Source organism: Heterodontus francisci, chromosome 4 (assembly GCF_036365525.1).
Source record: "Heterodontus francisci isolate sHetFra1 chromosome 4, sHetFra1.hap1, whole genome shotgun sequence".
In the NCBI taxonomy this organism is placed as follows: domain Eukaryota; kingdom Metazoa; phylum Chordata; class Chondrichthyes; order Heterodontiformes; family Heterodontidae; genus Heterodontus; species Heterodontus francisci.
The window spans coordinates 173,465,668-173,485,506 of NC_090374.1; the positions used below are offsets into that span (position 1 = coordinate 173,465,668).

The 19,839-nt window shown below is 42.9% G+C and overlaps 1 protein-coding gene across 5 annotated transcripts in view; it reads left to right on the forward strand.

The window, feature by feature from the left end:
- Positions 1 to 19,839, forward strand: part of LOC137369399 (tight junction protein ZO-2-like) — a 154,202-nt gene that overhangs the window by 26,579 nt on the left and 107,784 nt on the right. The window contains exons 1-2 of one of the 5 annotated variants that reach the window (XM_068030562.1): positions 4,287 to 4,585; positions 8,927 to 9,045. The exons of 1 other annotated variant lie outside the window; for it this stretch is intronic. Coding sequence is in view for 1 of the 4 variants with exons in the window: in XM_068030561.1 (XP_067886662.1) it covers positions 4,565 to 4,585 (21 nt within the window). In the remaining 3 variants the exon portion in view is untranslated. 3 more of the 5 variants (XM_068030563.1, XM_068030564.1, XM_068030561.1) reach the window with 3 other exon arrangements.

The window sequence follows — 19,839 nt, forward strand, 5'->3', positions numbered from 1 at the left end:
TCACTAATGTCCTTTTAGGGGAGGAAATCTGCCATCCTTACCTATTCTAGCTTACATGTAACTTTTTTTTTAGAGTGCCACTGCCTGCTCAAGGGCAATTAGGGATGGGCAATAAATGTTGACCTTGTCAGTGACACTCACATCCCAAGAACGAATCCAAAAAAAAATCGGGATAAGTATAGCAGTAAGTGAATCCATAAGGGTATTAGCACAGAACAGATCTAGAGGCGTTCATTAAAATTAATATTTTAAACAAGATTCCAGAAGAGGGAAAAAGGGAATAAAGATTTTTTTTTTTGATCATGGATAGGCAGCTGAGACCTGTTGCTTGCAATTCCTATGTCATGTGGGAACTTTGCGATTGCTCTACAGAGAGTCGGTATTGACTCGAAGGGCCAAATGGTCCCCTCCTGTGCCGTTATGACTCTATCATTTTTATGGCCCCTAGATCTGGTCTTGCTCACAAGCGGAAACATTTTCTGTATGGTAAAAGCCAGCTGGGGTTAAAACTTTTTGCACTTCCACAGAAGTTGCCCCCATGTCCCTGCAACTCTGATGATGTTCCGCTCTCAATGTTCCTGTTGATGCATTTTAGGAGTCACTTCTCACTGAAGGAAACAGGTCGTGACCAGAAGAGGCATCATTGTGTGTCAGCTGTGGCTCAGTTGGTAGCACTCTTACCTCTGAATTATAAGGTTCTGGGTTCAAGTCCCAATGCAGGACCTAAGCACACAAATCAAGGCTAACACTCCACTGCGGTACTGAGGGTGTGCTGCACTGCTGGAGGTGCTGTCTTTTAGGTGAGATGTTTAAATCAAGGCTCCGTCTGACCTTTCAGGTGGATGTAAAAGATCCCATGGCATTATTTTGTGGAAGGGCAGGAGAGTCATCCCCAGTGTCCTGACCAATATTTATCCCTCAAATCAACATCACAAAAAAACTTATCTGGTTGTTATCACATTGCTGTTTGTGGGAGCTTGCTGTGCACAAAATTAGCTGTTGCATTTCTTCCATTACAACAGTGACAACACTTTTTTTAAAAAGTACTTCATTGGCTGTAAAGCGCTTGGAGACATCCAATGGTCTTGAAAAGTACTATATAAATGCAAGTCTTTTTTTCAAATGAAACACCATATCTATGTTAAATTATAAAATCAACTTAACAAGCTCCTGAGACCTAGGGAAGAACCCTCCATCAACAACAAGAACAAATTGTGTTTATATAGTGCCTTTAACTTAGTAATATATCCCAAGTTGCTTCACTGGAGCACTATCAAACAAAATTTGACACACAGCCACATACCAAAATATTAGCACAGATGACCAAAATCTTTGTCTAAGCGTAGGTTTTAAGAAGTGTTTTAAGGGAGTAGAGAGAGGTGGACAGGTTTACGGAAGGAATTCCAGAGCTTAGGGCCTCGTCAGCTGAAGGTGCAACTGCTGGGGATGTGCAGGAGACCATAATTGGAGGAATGCAGTGATCTCAAAGGCTGTACAAGTAAATGAACACAAAAACTCCTCCTTCAGGATTGCTGCAGAATCTCCAGAAATTGAAGACTCTAGGACACTGGTGCAAGCAACACCCAGGAATGGTAGAGCTGATGAGCTGAGGCAGAGGTGAAGTCAGGCGATGTTATGAAAGTGGAAAGAGTTGGTCTTAATGATGGTGCAAATGTGATTGGAAGCTCATCCCGAGGTCAAATCCAACACACAGGTTGTGAACAATCTAGTTCAGCCTGTCAAAGGGATGGGGTAGGTTACTAGGGAATGGACTTTGGCTGGGGCCGACGACAATGGCTTCCCAATGTTTAGTCCCCAATATTATATGATAGTTTTGCATGATCAGCGTGAAGCGGAGTTTAATCTCTGGAGCAAACCCAGTACAGGCATAGATAAGTTAGTCAAGGAAAAACTGTTCCCATTAACTAAGGGTACAAGGACTAGGGGACACAGGTTGAAGGTTTTAGGCAAGAGATGCAGGGGAAATGTGAGCAAGAACTTTTTCACGCAGTGAGTGGTAATGATCAGGAACTCGCTGCCCACAAGGGTGGTGGAAGCGGAGATGATGAATGATTTCAAAAAGAAATTGGATAGGCACTTGAAGGAAATAAACTTGCTGTGCTACAGGGATTGAGCGGGGGAATGGGACTGACTGGATTACTCCAGGGAGAGACAGCATGGACTTGATGGGCTGAGTGGGCCTCCTTCTATACTGTAAATGACTATGACTCATCAGATATGAGCTGGGTGTGGCACAGAGAGGCAGATCAGCACAGAAGGGGGTCCTTCAATTCGGGTCACTTGCACATCCCCAATTTTAATTGCTCTACCATTGATGGCCGTGCTTCCAGCTGCTTGGGCCCAAGCTCTGAAATTCCCTCCCTAAACCTCTCCACCTCTCTACCCCTCCTCATTTAAGATGCTCCTTGAAACCTACCTCTTTGATCAAGGTTTTGGCCACCTGCCCAAATATCTTATGTGGCTCGGTGTCAAATTTTGTTTGATCATTCCTGGGATGCTTTATGACGTGAAAGATGCTATATAAATGAGATCTGTCTCGCTGGCAAGGCCAGCATTTATTACCCGCCCTTAATTGCCCTTGAGAAGGTGGTGGTGAGCTGCTTTCTTGAACCGCTTTAATCTGTGTGGTGTAGGTACACCCACAGTGCTGTTAGGAATGGAGTTCCAGGTTTTTGACCCAGTGACCATTAAGGAACGGTGATAGAGTTGCAAGTCAGGATGGTGTGTGGCTTGGAGGGGAACTTGCAGTTGGTGGTGGTCCCATGCGTCTGCTGCCCTTGTAGAGGTTGCCGGTTTGGAAGGTGCTGTCGAAGGCGCCTTTGTGAGTTGCTGCAGTGCATCTTATAGATGGTACACACGGCTGTCACTGTGAGCTGGTGGTGGATAGGGTACCAATCAAGTGGACTGCTTTGTCCTGGATGGTGTCATGCTTCTGGAGTGTTGTTGGAGCTGCACTCATCCAGGCATGTGGAGAGTTTCCATCACACTCCTGACTTGTGCTTTGTAGATGGTGGACAGGCTTTGGGGAGTCAGGAGGTGAGTTACTCGCTGCAGAATTCCCAGCCTCTGACCTCATTTTGTATTTATGTGGCTGCTCCAGTGAAGTAGGGGATTCAGCAATGGTAATGCTGTTGAGCATCAAGGAGAGATGGTTAGATTCTCTGTTGAAGACAGTCATTGTCTGGCACTTGTGTGGCATGAATATTACTTGCCACTTATCAGCCCAAACCTGGATATTGTCCAGGTCTTGCTGCATACTTTGCCCATAATAAGTTAGTTTCATGTTACCTTTTTATCTGAAATAATATATATTCTATATTGAGTTTTTTTTTCCTTTCAGGTGTGTCTATTTTCATAAGGGGGAGTGCGTAAATTTGTTCTCCTTTTGAGGACAGTGGGGAAACCCTTTTTTATCCTTAGAGCTTTGTTACAAAAGACAGATCCGTTCCTCTCTCATGCCTGCACTTCCCGCACCTGGGTGACCATTGGGAAGGGCAGTGCCCACCAGTACACTTGAGGCTTTCCATGACCAGTGGGCACTGCCAGGACTGGATTGCCTTTTGGACACCAGGAACAATGTTATAATTTAATTGTATAAGTATCCTTTTGGGTGTTGAAACAACTTGCCTTTATATAGCACTGTTCATGACCTCAACATCCCAAAGCACTTTACAATGAAGTACTGTCCTTCCTATAATGTAGGAACATGGCATCCAATGTGCACACAGCAAGCTCCCACAAACAGCAATGTGATAATGACTCTTTTTAGTGATGAGGGATGACTATTGACCAGGACATTGGGAAGAATGCCCCTGCTGGTCTTTAAAACAGGGCCCTGGTTTAACGTCTCATCTGAATGACACTGCTGCACTCCCTCAGTACTGCACTGGGAGTATTATTCTAGATTATTGTACTTGTCTCTGGTATGGGATTTGAACTCACAATCTGTGACTCAGAGGCATGAGTGAGCCATTGCTGACACTTAAGTTGAAACTTATTTTACTGTGAAGTCCTTTTATTAGTTGTACCCCTTTTAAAATGTGGGTTTTGTTGGTGAACCTGGTGTAATCCTGAGAAAAAGGAATTCCCTGACTTCCGAATTTGCATTGGGGCGTTCCCAACCTTTGCTACATGTGGAGCATGCCACTCTGCATCCGGGGAGGCAGAGAGGAAGCTGCACACACCGACAGATTTTAAAACTCTGAAAGATACATTTCTACAACAAATGTGAAGAATTGAGCTTTATTTCAGGTTAATGAAATACTGAAGATGTAGAACGCTTCGGTTGATGTGCTCATGTAACATCTCTCCTGCTCCTCCTGCGGCTGCAGTGGAAGGTCCCGAATGGTGAATAAGAATGTTGCGAGCAGCTGAGTTGGGAGTATCAGGGAAACTGACTCAGACTGGGGGGAGGAAAGTTAGAACAACTTTTATCTGCAACTAGTTCGCTGTGGGGAAGGAGCGGTTGCTTGAGTGCGGATCCAAACCAGTTCTGATGTGAAAAGCAGCTGGGCACAAACCCAGTCGGTCGCTTCATCAGGAAATGCCCGTCAGGAGAGGAGAGGTGATTTAAATCGCAACTTTTTGGCCCATTCCTTCCGTCCTTTGTGTTTTGCTTAGAATATGTAATTTAATCTTTCAAACAGCTCATCTTTTTCAAAAAAAACTTTCGGAAATCCAGCCTTAAACTACTGTAACTTTATATTTTTCTGGGCGAAACATTACTTCCACACACATGGATTGTATTTACCGACTAGAATTTAAAAAAACGTTGACTTAAGAGGAAAATTGTATCTAGACTTGGTAAAGAAAACATTTGCAGGGCTTTGTGGGGAAAGAGTGGGGCTAATTAGATAGCTCTTCCAAAGAGCTAACACAGACACAATGGGTTGAATGGCCTCCTGTGTTCCAAGATTCTGAGATTAATAGGAAGCTGAATTTGACTCTTTACAGGATTTAGTGTAATCTGAGCATTGGAATACTGCAAGGAGAGCATCTGAAGATAAACCTCATCTTACCTTGCTGCAGTTGAAGGTTTTCACAGAGCTGTGCACTGATTTTAAGATGGAAGGAAATGAATGTATTCCATGAAGTGGCCATGGGAGGTTGAAGTACATTTTAAACACAGTTGATTGTTTTGGGGGAAAGCCATTTGTAGTGGGAGTGATCAGCTGACCAGGCTCTGATTTTGTTATTGAAATGTTGCAATGAATGACGAGCAGTCAGTTGAGAAAGGAAGGTTGCCCCAGGCACTGATCTGATGGGGTTATGTTTTCACCTTGTTCTTGTCTCACATCCCATCCCTAGTTGTGCTACTTGAAAATAGAACATCTCATTTTATAATCTGCATTAGACTCATAAATAAAGTTGAGATTTTTTTTAAATAAGAGGCAAACATATAGGTACAAATGTGCCAGGTCCACAGATTTCCATCCCTGCAGAACACATGCACCAGTACACATAGTTACTAATGTTGTCCATTCACAAATTTATTTTTGAAAAGTAAAATGTTGAGTAGGTAAGTTTCCCCAAGTTTGTTTTGTTATCAAAGACCAGTGCAGTAAATTTGGGGTATAGCATGTTGGAACATTGAATATAAAGTCAAGCAAAGTGATGTTGAATTTGTACATGCCACTGCTTAGGTTATGTTTAGGGTGTAATCTGCATTTCTGGACACTCCATTTAGTAAGTTTGTTAGCCATGATAAAGGTAGTGTGAAGGTTCATTAGAATACTGCTATGAATGAGGGGTATTAAAGTATGAAGCCAGGCTTAAAAAAGGGTGATTTTTTACAAATGGGTAAGAACTTAACAAAATTCTGAAGAGTTTTTGAGAGGGTAATGGAGGATTGTTTTCACCAGTTGATGGTAATTGGAGGCATGGATTTGGGATTACTGCGAAGAATAGGGGGAGAGAGAGAGGTTAAAATTGTTTACATGAGGGGTTAATGAATGGGTGTAGAATGCTTTCACACAGAGGCTGAAACATTCCCCAAATTGGATAAGGAGTCAAAGCAAAAGAATACACAAAGATATGGGTAAAAAAACAAGGGAGTGAGATTAGATAGAATACAATGCTCTGGACCAAATATATTACTTTCTGTGATTCTATGACCATCCAATCAGCATAATCTTTTAGGATGAAAATCACTAAAATAACATGATTCAAACCAAACTTGTGCAATTAAAAAAAACAATGGATTAAGATAGAAAGTATTCATATGGCCCTAAGCACTGGAATCTTTTCTATAAACCTCAGTGCCTGTCAACTTCTTCATTAGAGCCGACCTCCTGTGCTTTTGGTCACTTGTCCTAACATCTCCTTGTGTGACTGGGTGCCAAATATTTTTGGTAATGTTTCTGTGAAGAGCCTTGGAATTTTTACGATGTTAAAGGTGCTATATAAATGATTGTTGTAATACTGGCTGCTATAAAGAAAAGATTTGAATACAAATCTGAGATGGGCATATTAGCTTGATATTTGTAGTAAGAAAAACAATGGCAAGAAAACTGAGTAAAGGCTTGAAATGCAATCATCCATAACACATTTTTACAACTGTGAAATTTAAGACGGGAAGGGACATTTCAGCCTATTGTCTGCGCTACTGTGGAGCTGTGTAATCCAGTCCATTTTCTACTCTTTCCACATATCCTTGAATATTAATATTTATTAATTATTTTTTTGTGTGGATAAGATTGTGAAAGAGATCAATTGCGAACTCAGACAAAAATGGCCACTTGAAAGCGTCTAAAACTAGGGGCCATAAATAGAACATAGTTACTAATAAATCGAATAGGGAATTCAGGAGAAATTTCTTTACCCAGAGACTGGTGAGAATGTTGAGGTGAATATCTATCATAGATGCATTTAAGGGGAAGCTGGATAAATGCAAGAGGGAGAAAAAGGAATAGAAGGATATGCTAATGAGGTTTGAATGGAGAGGAGTGGGAGGAGGCTTGTGATTGACAACTTTCACCCCTAGTTTAATTTAATCTGTAGTGGGCATCAGCATTGTACAAGGGGGACTTCTAGAATTTTACAGCACCGAAACAGACCTTCTGGCCCAACTGGTCTATGCCAGCGTTTATGCTCTGTGAGCCTCGTCCCATCCCTCTGCATCTCACCCTATCAGCAGATCCTTTTATTCCTTTCTCCCTTTCCCTTAAATACATCTATGAATCTTTGTCTCAGCTACTCCATGTGGTAGTGAGTTTCATGTTCTCGCCACTCTCTGGGTAAAGATGTTTCTCCTGAATTCCCTATTGGATTTATTAGTGGCTGTCTGTCTGTCCCTTATATTTGTAGCCCCTCGTTTTGGACTCCACCCATGCTCTTTCCCCCCCCCCCCCCCCCCCCCCCTCCGCAAGTGGAAACATTTTCACAACTTCTGTACACACAAAATGTGAGATGATATATTTTGGTAAGAAAAACAGAAACATCACCTACACATTTAGAAAATAAACTGAATGGGGTAGTAGGGTACAGTGATCTATGGATACAGGTGAACTCATCATTTAAAGCAGCATCGCAGGGTAAAGCTATTTAAAAATTCTAACAAAGCACAGGGAGTTATTTCTAGGGGAACAGAATTCAAAAGTAGTAAAGCTATGTTAAACTTCTACAGGACCCTGGTCAGGCTGCACTTGGATTGTGCACAGTTTTGGCCGCCATACGATAAAATCGACATTGAAGCACTAGAAAGAGTGCAAAAAAAGGATGCAAGGATGGTACAGGAACTGAGATTACAGCTATCAGGAGGGATTGAATGGATTGGGGCTTTTTCCTTCAGGAAGGAGAGGACTTAGAAGTGACCTGATAGAGATCTTTAAAATTATGAATGGGTTGGACAGAGTAGGTATGGAGAGAATGTTACCACTTGTGGGAGAATCCAATACTAGGGTCCATAAGATAGTTACTAAGAAATCCAATAGGGTAATAAGGAGCATTTCTTTACCGAACAAGTGGTTAGAATGCAACTTGCTACCACAGGAAGTTGTTGAGGCAAATGGCTTGGATGTTTTTAAAAAGCACAGACTAGTTGGGTCAAATAGCCTCTTTCTGTGCTGTAATACGTATTTCTACCCTATCAAATGCCTCAATCAGGTCACCTTTCTAGAGAAAAGAGCTCCAGCCTGTCCAGTCATTTCTGAGAGTTGTATAACTATCAACCTGAATCGTTTCAACTCTTCCGTCTTCCTACCCTGACATCACAACCAGGGCTTGTACCCTCTCAATCAATCCCTTATCCACACCATGATACACACTGGCTTAAAGCTCTGAAACAGCAATTTTTATGCAGAAATTTATCAAAAGCTTTCTGGAAGTATGGGTTCATGATGTCATAGAGCATCCTATTGTGAACCTTCTGACAAAAGGTCAAGGGTGACAGTTGGGCAGAACCTTCCCCTTTCTGAAGCTCTGTTGGCTGCAGTTGACTAGATAACTTTCACACAGGTAATCTTCAAGTCTTTCCTGATGATTTCTACTACTTTTCCAATTTGTTGATGTAAGACTAATGGGTCTCTAGTTACCCAGTTTTTGTTTTTGCTGTCTTTTGTTTTTTGAGGGTATTTTGAAACCTGTGGGGGTCTCTCTCTTGTTTTCATTAGCTTAGCCCTGATTGTTTCATCCTTGTTTTCAATTCCCTTCATGGCCTCGCCCCTCCTTATCTCTGTAACCTCCTCCTACAACTCTCCATGATCTCTGCTGTCCTCCAACTCTGGCCTCTTGTACATCCCTAATATTCATCACTCCACCATTGGTGGCTGTGCCTTCAGCTGTCTCGTCCCCTAGCTCTGGAACTGCTCCCTACATCCCTCGCTCCTCCGCTTATGACATTTCTTAAAGCCTACCTCTTTGACCAGGCTTTTGGTTACTTGTACTAACATTTCCTTATGTGGTTCAGTGTCAAATTCTGTCTGAACAGTTCTGTGAAACACCTTGGGATGCTTTACGTTAAAGGAACTATATGAATGCAAGTTGTCGTTGGCAGTGGAATGTTACCTTCTGTATTGAATACTTTTGGTAAGTAATGATGTATAAGTCAACTTTTTTTTTCAACTTGTCTTTCATCTCAATCATGCTTGCATATTTGAGGGATATCAATTTTTCTCTTAACCATGTTATAATACTGTAAGATTTTCTTGTTGCATTTAGTGTCTGCAACTGAGCTCATTTCTAGCTACCTGCCAATCTTAGTTATGTTGAAAGTTCCTGTATTTTGCTGTGTTTGTTCTAACCTAACCTTTTCTTGCTAGAAGCTTTATATAGTTCTCTTTCCCTTCTTGTCTCTCTTGCTAATCCATATGAAGCGATGTTTGTTTTGTCCTGTATAATGTTTAGTAGTATCCATATAAATGTACTCGATTGGGTTATGTTCATCCTCATTCTCCTGAAGTTTGTCTTTTTAAATTGTGTACCTGGGTATTGATTAGTAGTCTCAGTCTATCCCAGGTTGTGTCATGTTTAGTCATGTGATGGTTGCTGGAGGCTAGATACACCAACACCAAAATTTCCAGTCTGCTATTATGTCGTTGATCATTGGCATGTTGAGACTTGTAGCACTTCTGATGTGCCAGGGTTAATAACCTTACATTTGCGACTGACCGGAATTTGTGTGGGGAAGCAGGATTTTGTTTTATTTGTTCTTGGAATGTGAAGGAACAGTGATGAGGTCCAAGTCAGGATGGTGTGTGCCTTGGAGAGGGACTTGCAGGTGCTGGTGTTCTCATGTGTCTGCTGCCCTTGTCCCTGTCGAATGAACCTTGGCGAGTTGCTGCAGTGCATCTTGTAGATGGTGTACACTGCAGCCACTGCACTGGGGGTGAGGGAGTGAATGTTGAAGGTGGTGGATGGGGTGCCAATCAAGTGGGCTGCTTTGTCCTGGATGGTGTCGAGCTTCTTCAGTGTTAGAGCCGCACTCATCCAGGCAAGTGGAGAGTATTCCATCACGCTCCTGACTTGTGTCTTGTAGATGGTGGGCAGGCTTTGGGGATTGAATGTGACGAGATTCAAGAGGAGCTAGAAACTAGGATAAATGTGAAATGACTATGGTGCAACACTAAAGCGTGTTGGTTTAATTGTGAGCCATGGCTCAGTTGGTAGCACTGTTACCTGATCCAAAGGGTTGTGGGCTCAAGTCCCATTCCAGAGACATGAACACAAAAATCTAGGCTGACTCTCTCAGTGCAGTACTGAAGGTGCTACAATATCATCGGTGCCATTTTTCAGATGAGACATTAAACCTCAGGTGGATGTAAAAGATCCTGTGTCATTATTTCAAAGAGCAGGGAATTTATCCTTTTGTCCTGGTCAATAGTTATCCCTGAGCCAACATTACTAAAACAGATTATCTGGTCATTATCTTGTTGCTGTTTGTGGGAGCTTGCTGTGCACAAACTAGCTGCTGTGTTTCCTATATTGCAACAGTGACTAGAGTTCAAAAAGTACTTCATTGGCTGTAAAGTGCTTTGGGACATCCTGAGGTTGTGAAAGGTGCTACATAAATGCAAGTCTGTTTTTTTTATAATATGTCAAGGTCACAGATGGTCGATCTTTCCATAATGTGCTCTAGTAACAAGACATTTTGTCAATAACTTTTTTGGAACAGTCTTTGTGTTTACTGAATGCCTTTCTATGTAATTTTGTAGATATGCACACTTTAATCTGCACAAATTGATTTTGTCATTAGTGGAAAACACTTTTAATACAAAAGTGGAAACTCCTTTGTCCTTTTGGAACAATTTGGATTTATTTTGGTTAGCTCCCTAATTTTATTATGTTACATATGTTTGCACAAATAATATTCAGGGTTAACCATAAGGCAACATTTTTAAATAGTTGTGCACAAAGTCTAGGCTTACACTCCCAGTGCAGTACTGAGGGAGTCCGAGGTCTCGTCTTTCAGATGAGATGTTGAACCGAGGCCCCATCCAGCCTCTCAGTTGGATGCAAAAGATCCCATGGCTCTATTTCAAAGAGCAGGGGAGTTATCCCTGGTGTCCTGGCCAATACTTATCTCTGTCAACATCACTTTAAAAAAAACCAGATTATTTGCTCATTATCACATTGCTGTTTGTGGGAGCTTGCTGTGTGCAAATTGACTGCTGTGTTTCCTACATGACAGCAGTGACTGCATTTCTAATAGTACTTAATTGGCTTTAAAGCACTTTGGGACGTCTTGAGATCTTGTAAAGTTCTGTAGAAATGCAAGTCTTTTGTTTTTTCTGTGAGTGCGACTTGGACGTCCTACTGTGGGAAGCCATAAAGCACTACCTTATTTCTTTTGAGCTTGAGCTGAGATTTGTTCTGATTTTTACTAAACATGAGAAATTAAATCATTCCATTTTCCCAGAGACGTGCTGTGGGATATTCGTGAGGCTTTTTCTTGGATTCAGACCTTGTATTTTAATAGTTGCCAAATGTCTGGTCATATCTGACATTCATGGCATGATCAAATGCTTCTGTTTAGGCATTTTGAAGAATTGCAGATCAAAGATATCTCCAGTATATGGAAAATATCTTGAGGGGAAAACTAATAGCACGATTTGTGCTGACCCAATCAAGAAGCAGGTTACTGCACCCAAAGCCCACTTCCTGTTGGCTCCTGACTTGTGGAGCTGAATTTTCAGGCCAACCTCCACACAAGCAAACAAAATTTGGCGAATGTGGTAACAACTAATCTGCCAGCTTCTCCTGCAACAGCCTGCGTTCATATAGAGCATTTAACATAGCGAAAAAGAATTGTTTGATCACTGCTGTGAAGCACCTTGGTTCATTTTTACTATGTTGAAGGCTCTATATAAATGCAAGTTGTTGTATTCATTTTGGTAGGAAGAATGAGGAAAGGAAATATAAGTTAAAGGGTACAATTCTAAAGGGGATGCAGGAGCAGAGGGACCTGAGGTTATATGTGCACAAATCATTGAAGGTTGCAGGACAAAATGAGAAAGTGGTTAATAGAGCATATGGGATCCTGGGCTTTATAAATAGGGGCATAGAGTACAAGAAAGAGTGATAAAACTGTATAAAACACTGGTTCGCCTCAACTGGAGTATTGTATCCAGTTGGGCACCACACTTTAGGAAGGATGTTAAGACATTTGAAAGGGTGCAGAAATGGTTCCAAGGATGAGGAACTTCAGTTATACAGATAGATAGATAGATTGAAGAGAAGATTAAGAGATTTGATAGAGGTGTTCAAAATCATGAGGGGTCTGGACAGAGTAGAGAGAGAGAAACTGTTCCCATTGGCCAAAAGATCCAGAACCAGAGGATACCCATTTAAAGCGATTGGCAAAAAAAGCAACAGTGGCATGAGGAAAGACTTTTTACGCAGCGAGTGGTTAGGATCTGGAATGCACTGCCTGACACTGGTGGAGGCAGGTTTATTTATTTTATTTCGAGATACAACACTGAAACAGGCCCTTTGGCCCACCGAGTCTATGCTGACCATCAACCACCCATTTATACTAATCCTACATTAATCCCATATTCCTACCACATCCCCACCTTCCCTCAATTCCCCTACCTATACTAGGGGCAATCTATAATGGCCAATTTACCTATCAACCTGCAAGTGTTTGGCTGTGGGAGGAAACCGGAGCACCCGGCGGAAACCCACACAGTCACGGAGAACTTACAAACTCCGCACAGGCAGTACCCTGAATTGAACCCGGGTCGCTGGAGCTGTGAGGTTGCAGTGCTAACCACTGTGTTGCCCTTGTTTAATCGAGGCCTTCAAATGAGAACTGGATAATTATATGAAAAGAGAAAATTTGCAGGGGCGAGGGACTAGGTGAGTTGCTCTTGCAGAGAGCTGGCATGAACTCGACAGGCTGAATGGCCACCTTCTGCGCTGTAACCATTCTGATATTCCACTAGCCCCAAAAACCTCTTTTTAAAAAAAAATCCAGCTCTTCAGTGTCTTGTTCTTCCCAACCCCTCCCTTCAGTTTCCATTTGTATTTCATCAGATGTTAATTTTTTTGCTTCTTTTACACGTGTGCTATAGAATACAGCACAGAAAGAAGCTATTCGGCCCATCGAGACTACGGCAGCTCTTTTGAAGAGCAAACCAATTAGTCCCACTCCCTGGCTCTTTCCCCATATTTTGCAATTTTCTTTTCTCTTTAAATACTTTATCCTATTCTCTTTTGATAGCTACTATTGAATCTGTATCCACCACCCTATCGGACAGTGCATTCCAGATCCTAACCACTCGTGATTATTTTTTTTTAAAGTTTATCCTCTGTTGTCCTTGGTTCTTGGCCAATCACCTGTGCCATCTGGTTATCAATCCTTCAACCATTAGAAACAGTTTTTCTTTATTTCGTCTATCTAAACCCTTCATGATTTTAAACACCTCTGTCAAATCTCCTCTTGACCTTCTCTGCTCTAATGAGAGCAATCCCAGCTACTCCAGTCCATCCACATAACTGTAATCCCTAGAACCGTTCTGTGTGTGATTGCCTTAAGAGTGATGTCCCTTTAAGATCTTGTGCTAATGAGCTAAGTACCAGGATGTAGTCATGTGACTCGAAGCCAGAGTGTCTCTGCAATTATCACACCCAGATGAAGGTTCCGTAAATAGTTTGCTCTGTACTGTATATAATAGCTTAGCTGTAATAATCCTGTTAGAGATCTTAAATTGGACTCCACACATCTCATCTATATTGCATAAGACAACATAAAGAACTCATTATATGGTGGCAGCTGTGGTGAAAAGACAAAGTTTACGTTGAAGACCACAGATAAAACAGCTATGAAAATGACCCTTCCTGCAGTCAGAAGAGAGAAAGTTCAATAGAAATACTGGCACAAACAATGGAAAGAAAAAAAGAACTTGCCTCCAGCTATAGAAGACAGAGCTCAGAATGACTGGCTGCAAGTAAATTCTTGAGATCGGGTGCTCCCAGTAGTTGAAGCCCCCATTTAAAATAAAGCTTTGAAGTGCTTAAAAAGTTGATAGTTTTTCTAAGGCTCTGTTGTTTTTTTAAAAAAAAAAGACCCAACACCTTTCTCTGGCTGATCGAGGTCAGCGCCATTACAGGAGGCGTCCAATAGCAAAAAGCACGGGAAACCTCTGAACACTGCAGAGTCTCCATTCACGCTGCCAAAGTTTAAAAAAATCATTAAACCACTCAAGTGTGAAGAACATAAACTAGCAAAAAAAAAAAAGCAATTGTACTGCTTATTGAACAGCAGTGTAAACAGACAGGCTAGAGTGCTGAAAGCAAAATTAATATAGAATACCATCAAACTCCTGTTCCCCTCCATCCAAGCAGCTAGTCTAAACAAGAGAATTTCTTAGAGGAAACAGCGCAGAGTCATAGAACAAGTCTGAAAGCAATTTTTAAGCAAAAGAACAGAAAGATGGATATCAAATCTCAGCAAGAACTGGAAAACCATTGATATCCTATCTGAATTCAAACTTTTTAAACAAAGAATGCAGTTATTCTCCACAGACCAAGTGATTGTAAAACCAGAGAAGCAGGCTGTAAAAATACTGATAACATTTGGAAATGAGGGGTTACACTGAATCAATACCTCTGGCTTATCTTAAGACGAACAGAAAGATCCCACAAAAATATGGAAGGTGCGAGAAGATCCGCTCTGATTACGAGTGAATTTTAGAATTCACTGCCTGGAATTGATGACCTACAGGCAATAGCCACAGAAACGTCACAGCATTGATGTGCTGCTAGAAGATAGCAGAAATTGTAGCTGGATAACAGCATCTGCAAGCACCAGGTAAAACCAACAGCATCAGCACGATAAACAGGTCAAAAAGGGCAAGCAAGCTGTGTGGTAGGTCCCACTCACTGCGAAGTTGTCCTGCATTTCGCGACCTGTGCAAGGTATGCAGTGCAAAAGGACGCTGGGCTCGCCTATGCAAGAAATCTGGCTCCAAAGACGCAGCCAGAAGTCACAGGGCACAAGCAAACAGATGCGGCAATGGTAGCGAGGAAAGTGCCAGAAACCTGCATAAACGCAAGCTGATACACAAAGTACACAGCAAAACAGACCCAATACAAGACTCCAAGAAGAGTGAATCTCAGCTAGAAGACGACCAGCCGTTTCACATTGTGAACCTGACACATTATGTTGATGAAGTCAAACAGCTGGAAGCTTTTGCTACCATTAACATCACGTGCTCAAAGTTGGCAAACACACATTCAGTTGAGATTGACGTCTGGGCAAGTGTAAATATCCTACCAGTCTGAATCCTGAAGTTTATGCACCAGAGTTGTTGGAAATCAATGGTACAACTGACAGCTGCAAAGTTATCTCCGCACAACGGGTCACCCATCCCTTGCAATGCAGCTACAGTAAGTCGGCATGGAAACCACAAATATTTTACATGGTATACACGAGTGAACCAGCAATGGCAGGACTACCAGCGTGTAAGGACCTCAACATCCTAACTATGCACGAAATTACCAAGATACCCATTCCAGCAGAAGAGACCAAGGGTACCTGCATTGAGTCACAGTTCCTCCAGGATCTCGGTCATTCTGGTTTGGAGAGTATCAGCCTCTTCGAGACGCCACACCGAGAGAATGAAGATAGTGAAAGTTCTTTGTCAACAGGCAGTGTTTCTCCACGCTCCAGCCACTGAGATTGACCTCGTAACCACTGAGAAGCAAAGGCTGGCAGTGGGGAGCATTCCAAAGGGGAGATCTCCAGGAACAGGAACCCACTCGCAGTCTTTGGCCAGCAACAAACGGTGCAGTCTAGAAACCCAGCACAGTACAACTATGCTGCGCCTTCACCTCTGCTATCCAACGAGCCAGAACGGGTAGGTACCTCCATGCGACTACACTTCTCCCCAACAAGTCCTCGACCTTGAGCCCCAGGCCTTCAGACGTGGAGGATGAGGAGAAGCGAAGGACACTCCATGTCCTGAAGAGGCAGAGGAGACTAAGCATTGTCTGTTAGCTCTTCAAAATGAGGTGCCAGAACTTTCCAAGAATGATGAAGCCTCAAAAGTGGTCATCTTGAGAAAAGCAACAGAGTATATTAGCAGGCTGAATGCAGAGAGAGAAACTTCAGCAACAGATGAGGCGCAGATTCACCGAACAAGAGTTGTCAAACCACCGGAACAATTATAGGGACTGTTGAGCCTCTACACTTGTAAATTTCACAATCCCTATTCTTGCACCTGTAAATTTTATAGTCTCTACTCCATATAGCTATTTTTGATATCTAATTTTGTATTTTTACTTGTAGCTTATGAGACTTCCCTTTTTTTATTTTAAATTTTATTTTTATTTAGAGATACAGCACTGAAACATGCCCTTCAGCCCACCGAGTCTGTGCCGACCACCAACCAGCCATTTATACTAACCCTTCACTAATCCCATATTCCCTACCACCTACCTACACTAGGGGCAATTTACAATGGCCAATTTACCTACCAACCTGCAAGTCTTTGGCTGTGGGAGGAAACGGGAGCACCCGGCGAAAACCCACGTGGTCACAGGGAGAACTTGCAAACTCCGCACAGGCAGTACCCAGAATTGAACCCGAGTCGCTGGAGCTGTGAGGCTGCGGTGCTAACCACTGCGCCACTGTAGAAAGAAAGGGGATGCTGTGTGATCACCTTTAAGAGTGATGTCCCTTTAAGATCTTTGTATGCTCATAAGCTAAGTACCAGGACATAGTCATGTGACTCAAAGCTCAGTGTCTCTGCAATTGTAACACCCAGATGAAGGTTCTGTAAATAGTTTGCTCTGTACTGTATATAATAGTTTAGCCATAATAACCTGTTAGAGATTGTCAACAAATTGGATTCCACACATCTCCATTTTTATGTTGCACAAGACAACATAAAGAACTCATTACACATTCTAGTATAGCTCTTCTGTACCCTCTCCAAAGCTTCACATCCTTCCTAAAGTGTAGTATAGAAATGCAATATAGTTTATTAGTTTTGTCTGGTTATGGTTTCATTCGGCATAGTCTTGCACAACTGCAGAAGCAACATCGACATTTTTGTGTTGTGTGTCTAAGAACATATCCTCTCTAGCTGGGGTGGTAAGATTCTGCAAATTCCTGTTTAGATTGCAGTGTACTTCAGTTAATCACTGTGTGCTTATCTCATAATCAGATTATGACATTTTTAGGATGCATTTGTTTGAAAGGTTCAATTTGTGCTTCAGTGGAATCTCAAAACCAAGAGAAATAAAATGGTTTACATTGACCCTCCCCTTACCTGTGGTGTGTGTTTAACTTTGTTGTGAGAAATTTTTACAAATTGACTTTATAATTTCTGGAAAAGAATTTTTCAACTTGGAAATAATTTCCTCCAATGTGTTTAGCATAAGTTGCCCCATACAATGTGAAGCCCATGGACAGCACAGCCTCCCAATCCTTCCTGTCCTCTATCACCGAGGTCTTAAACGACTATGCGGAAGAGTTTGGACAAACCGCTAACTCTGGACGAGCTGACAAAGGCCGTCAGGACCTTTTAGAGATGAGTAAAACTCCCGGAAGGGACAGCTTACCGGCCAAGTTGTATTCAACTCTGCGGGACTGGATCAGCCCAGACCTACTGGAAATGGATGACCGTATGCTTCTGGCTGGCAGCATGTCCGATCCATGAGGAAAGTCATCATCGCCCTCCTCTACAAGCGGGAGAGGGAGGGAATCAGAAATTGGCGGCCCTTTTCACTGCTTAATGTGGATTACAAAATTCAGTCTAAGGTCATTGCCAATCGGGTCAAGTCTGCTTTGGATTTGGTGACTTACCTGATCAGACCTGTACTGTACGCGTCAGGAAGATCTCTGATAGCCAATCATATCCCTGAGTAGCACAAGGCTACGTAGGAGACAGTGGGGTAGTGGGCACCTGCCTCTTCAGCTTGGACCAGGAGAAGGCCATTGACTGCTTATCGCACACCTACATGATGGATGTGCTCTCCAAAATGGGATTTGGAGAGAGAAATTGGATCCAACTGCTCTATGCAAATATCAATAGCACAATCTCAATCAATGGGTGGGAATCGGAAGGTTTTCTGATCAAATCTGGAGTCAGACAGGGCTGTCCTCTCTCCCGTGTGTTGTATCAAACTATTTGCCGAGTCCATCAGGAAGGATGCAGGCATAAGAGGGGTGACTATCCCAAGCAGCGGAGGCACTCTGGTCAAAGCCTCCCTGTACATGGATGACCGCCATCTTCTGCTCAGATCTGCTGTCAGGTCGCAGGCTGATGAGCATCTGTGACCAATTCGAACTGACCTCGGGAGCCAAAGTAAATTGCGACAAGAGCAAGGCCATGTTCTTTGAGAACTGGGCCAACCAGTCCTTTGTCCCCTTCACTGGTCAGACTACTTGAAGGTGCTGGGGATATGGTTCAGCGAGGCTGGGGCGTGTGCCAAAAACTGGCCATGTGGGAGCAGTTCTCCCTGTCTATTGCAGGTAAGAACCTGGTCATCAGATGCAAGGCGCTCTTGGTGTTGCTGTACATGACGCAGGTCTGGCCCATACCCTGCCCCTGTGCCGTGGTGGTCACCCAAGCCATCTTCTGCTTTATTTGGAGATTGAAAATGGACTGTATCCACAGGCACACGATGTTCAAACTTCTAGATAAAGGGAGTGAAGAAAAAGTACTGAACGCCGCCCTCATCCTGATGGCCACCTTTTGTCTGCGGCTGCATCAAGCTGTGCATCTACCTCTTGTACACAAACATGTACTGAGGTTCTATCTGTCCCCAGTGTTGTGAAGGATGGGTCTGACCATGTTGCCGCGGAACGCTGCATTCAGTTGGACTGGTGCCGTACCACCTGCCCCTCACGGAATAGTTTGTGCAGAAAAACACCTTTTTTGACCAAGTCCATCAGCAGTGGTCTACATGTAACTTCCTTGAGGCTCTGTGGGGAAAAGGAGATGGTGGATCCTGTCGGATGGTTCCTCGAGCAGAATGTCAAACTCTTTTGACAATGCCTCATTGCCAGAGCTTTCAAACAAGCATCAAGACGTAGCTTGGCTGGTGGTGAGAAGGGCCCTCCCTGTCGGATCCTTCCTGCACGCTCGAAGTCTGACTGCCTCTGCACTCTGCCCTTGAGGTGGCTGTGGCGGGGAACAGACCGTCGTCCACCTCCTTCTGGATTGTACCTTTGCAAAGCAAGTCTGGAAAGAGATGCAGTGGTTTTGTCGAGGTTCATCCCGAGCGGCTCCGCAACACAGGACTCTGTGTGCGTCCCTGGGAACAGCCCGTACAGCACTGAGATAAACATTAACCGCTGCTGGAGGACCATCAATTCAGTGAAAGACGCACTTTTTGGCCTGCCTGAAACTTGCTGGTCTTCTAGTGCCCACGGCAGTGTTGCAGACTGGCACATTCCAAAGTCCAGGACTATGTGCTTGGGGCTGCTGCCACAAAGGCTCAATGGGGCAAAGGCCACTGTGTAATACCCTCCTGCCGCCGTAGTATAACGAGAGGCTGGAAACCATGTAAAAACCCCTCTGGCTGTATGCAGCAGAAAATGTTTGATGTGGAATGTAAATATAACGTGAAATGGCAAGTGTAGTGAGGCACTTCATGTATTGTATTGCACTTTTATGCAATGTCCAATTTGAATTGTTAAGGAATTTTTTAAACAAATTTTTATGAATAAAGTTTTTTTTTGGAGGAAAAAATTTTACTAAAACCTCTATGGTACTATGCTGCATTCACAGGTGTATTCTCTATAATTGAAGAATAGCATTTTGGGCCATGTAAAAGACCTTGGTTAGACCTCAATTTAGAATGTTGTCTAGTTATGGCTTCGTCAGCTGGTGGGTGACACCGGGACCTTGGGAAAAAGTTCAAAGGAGC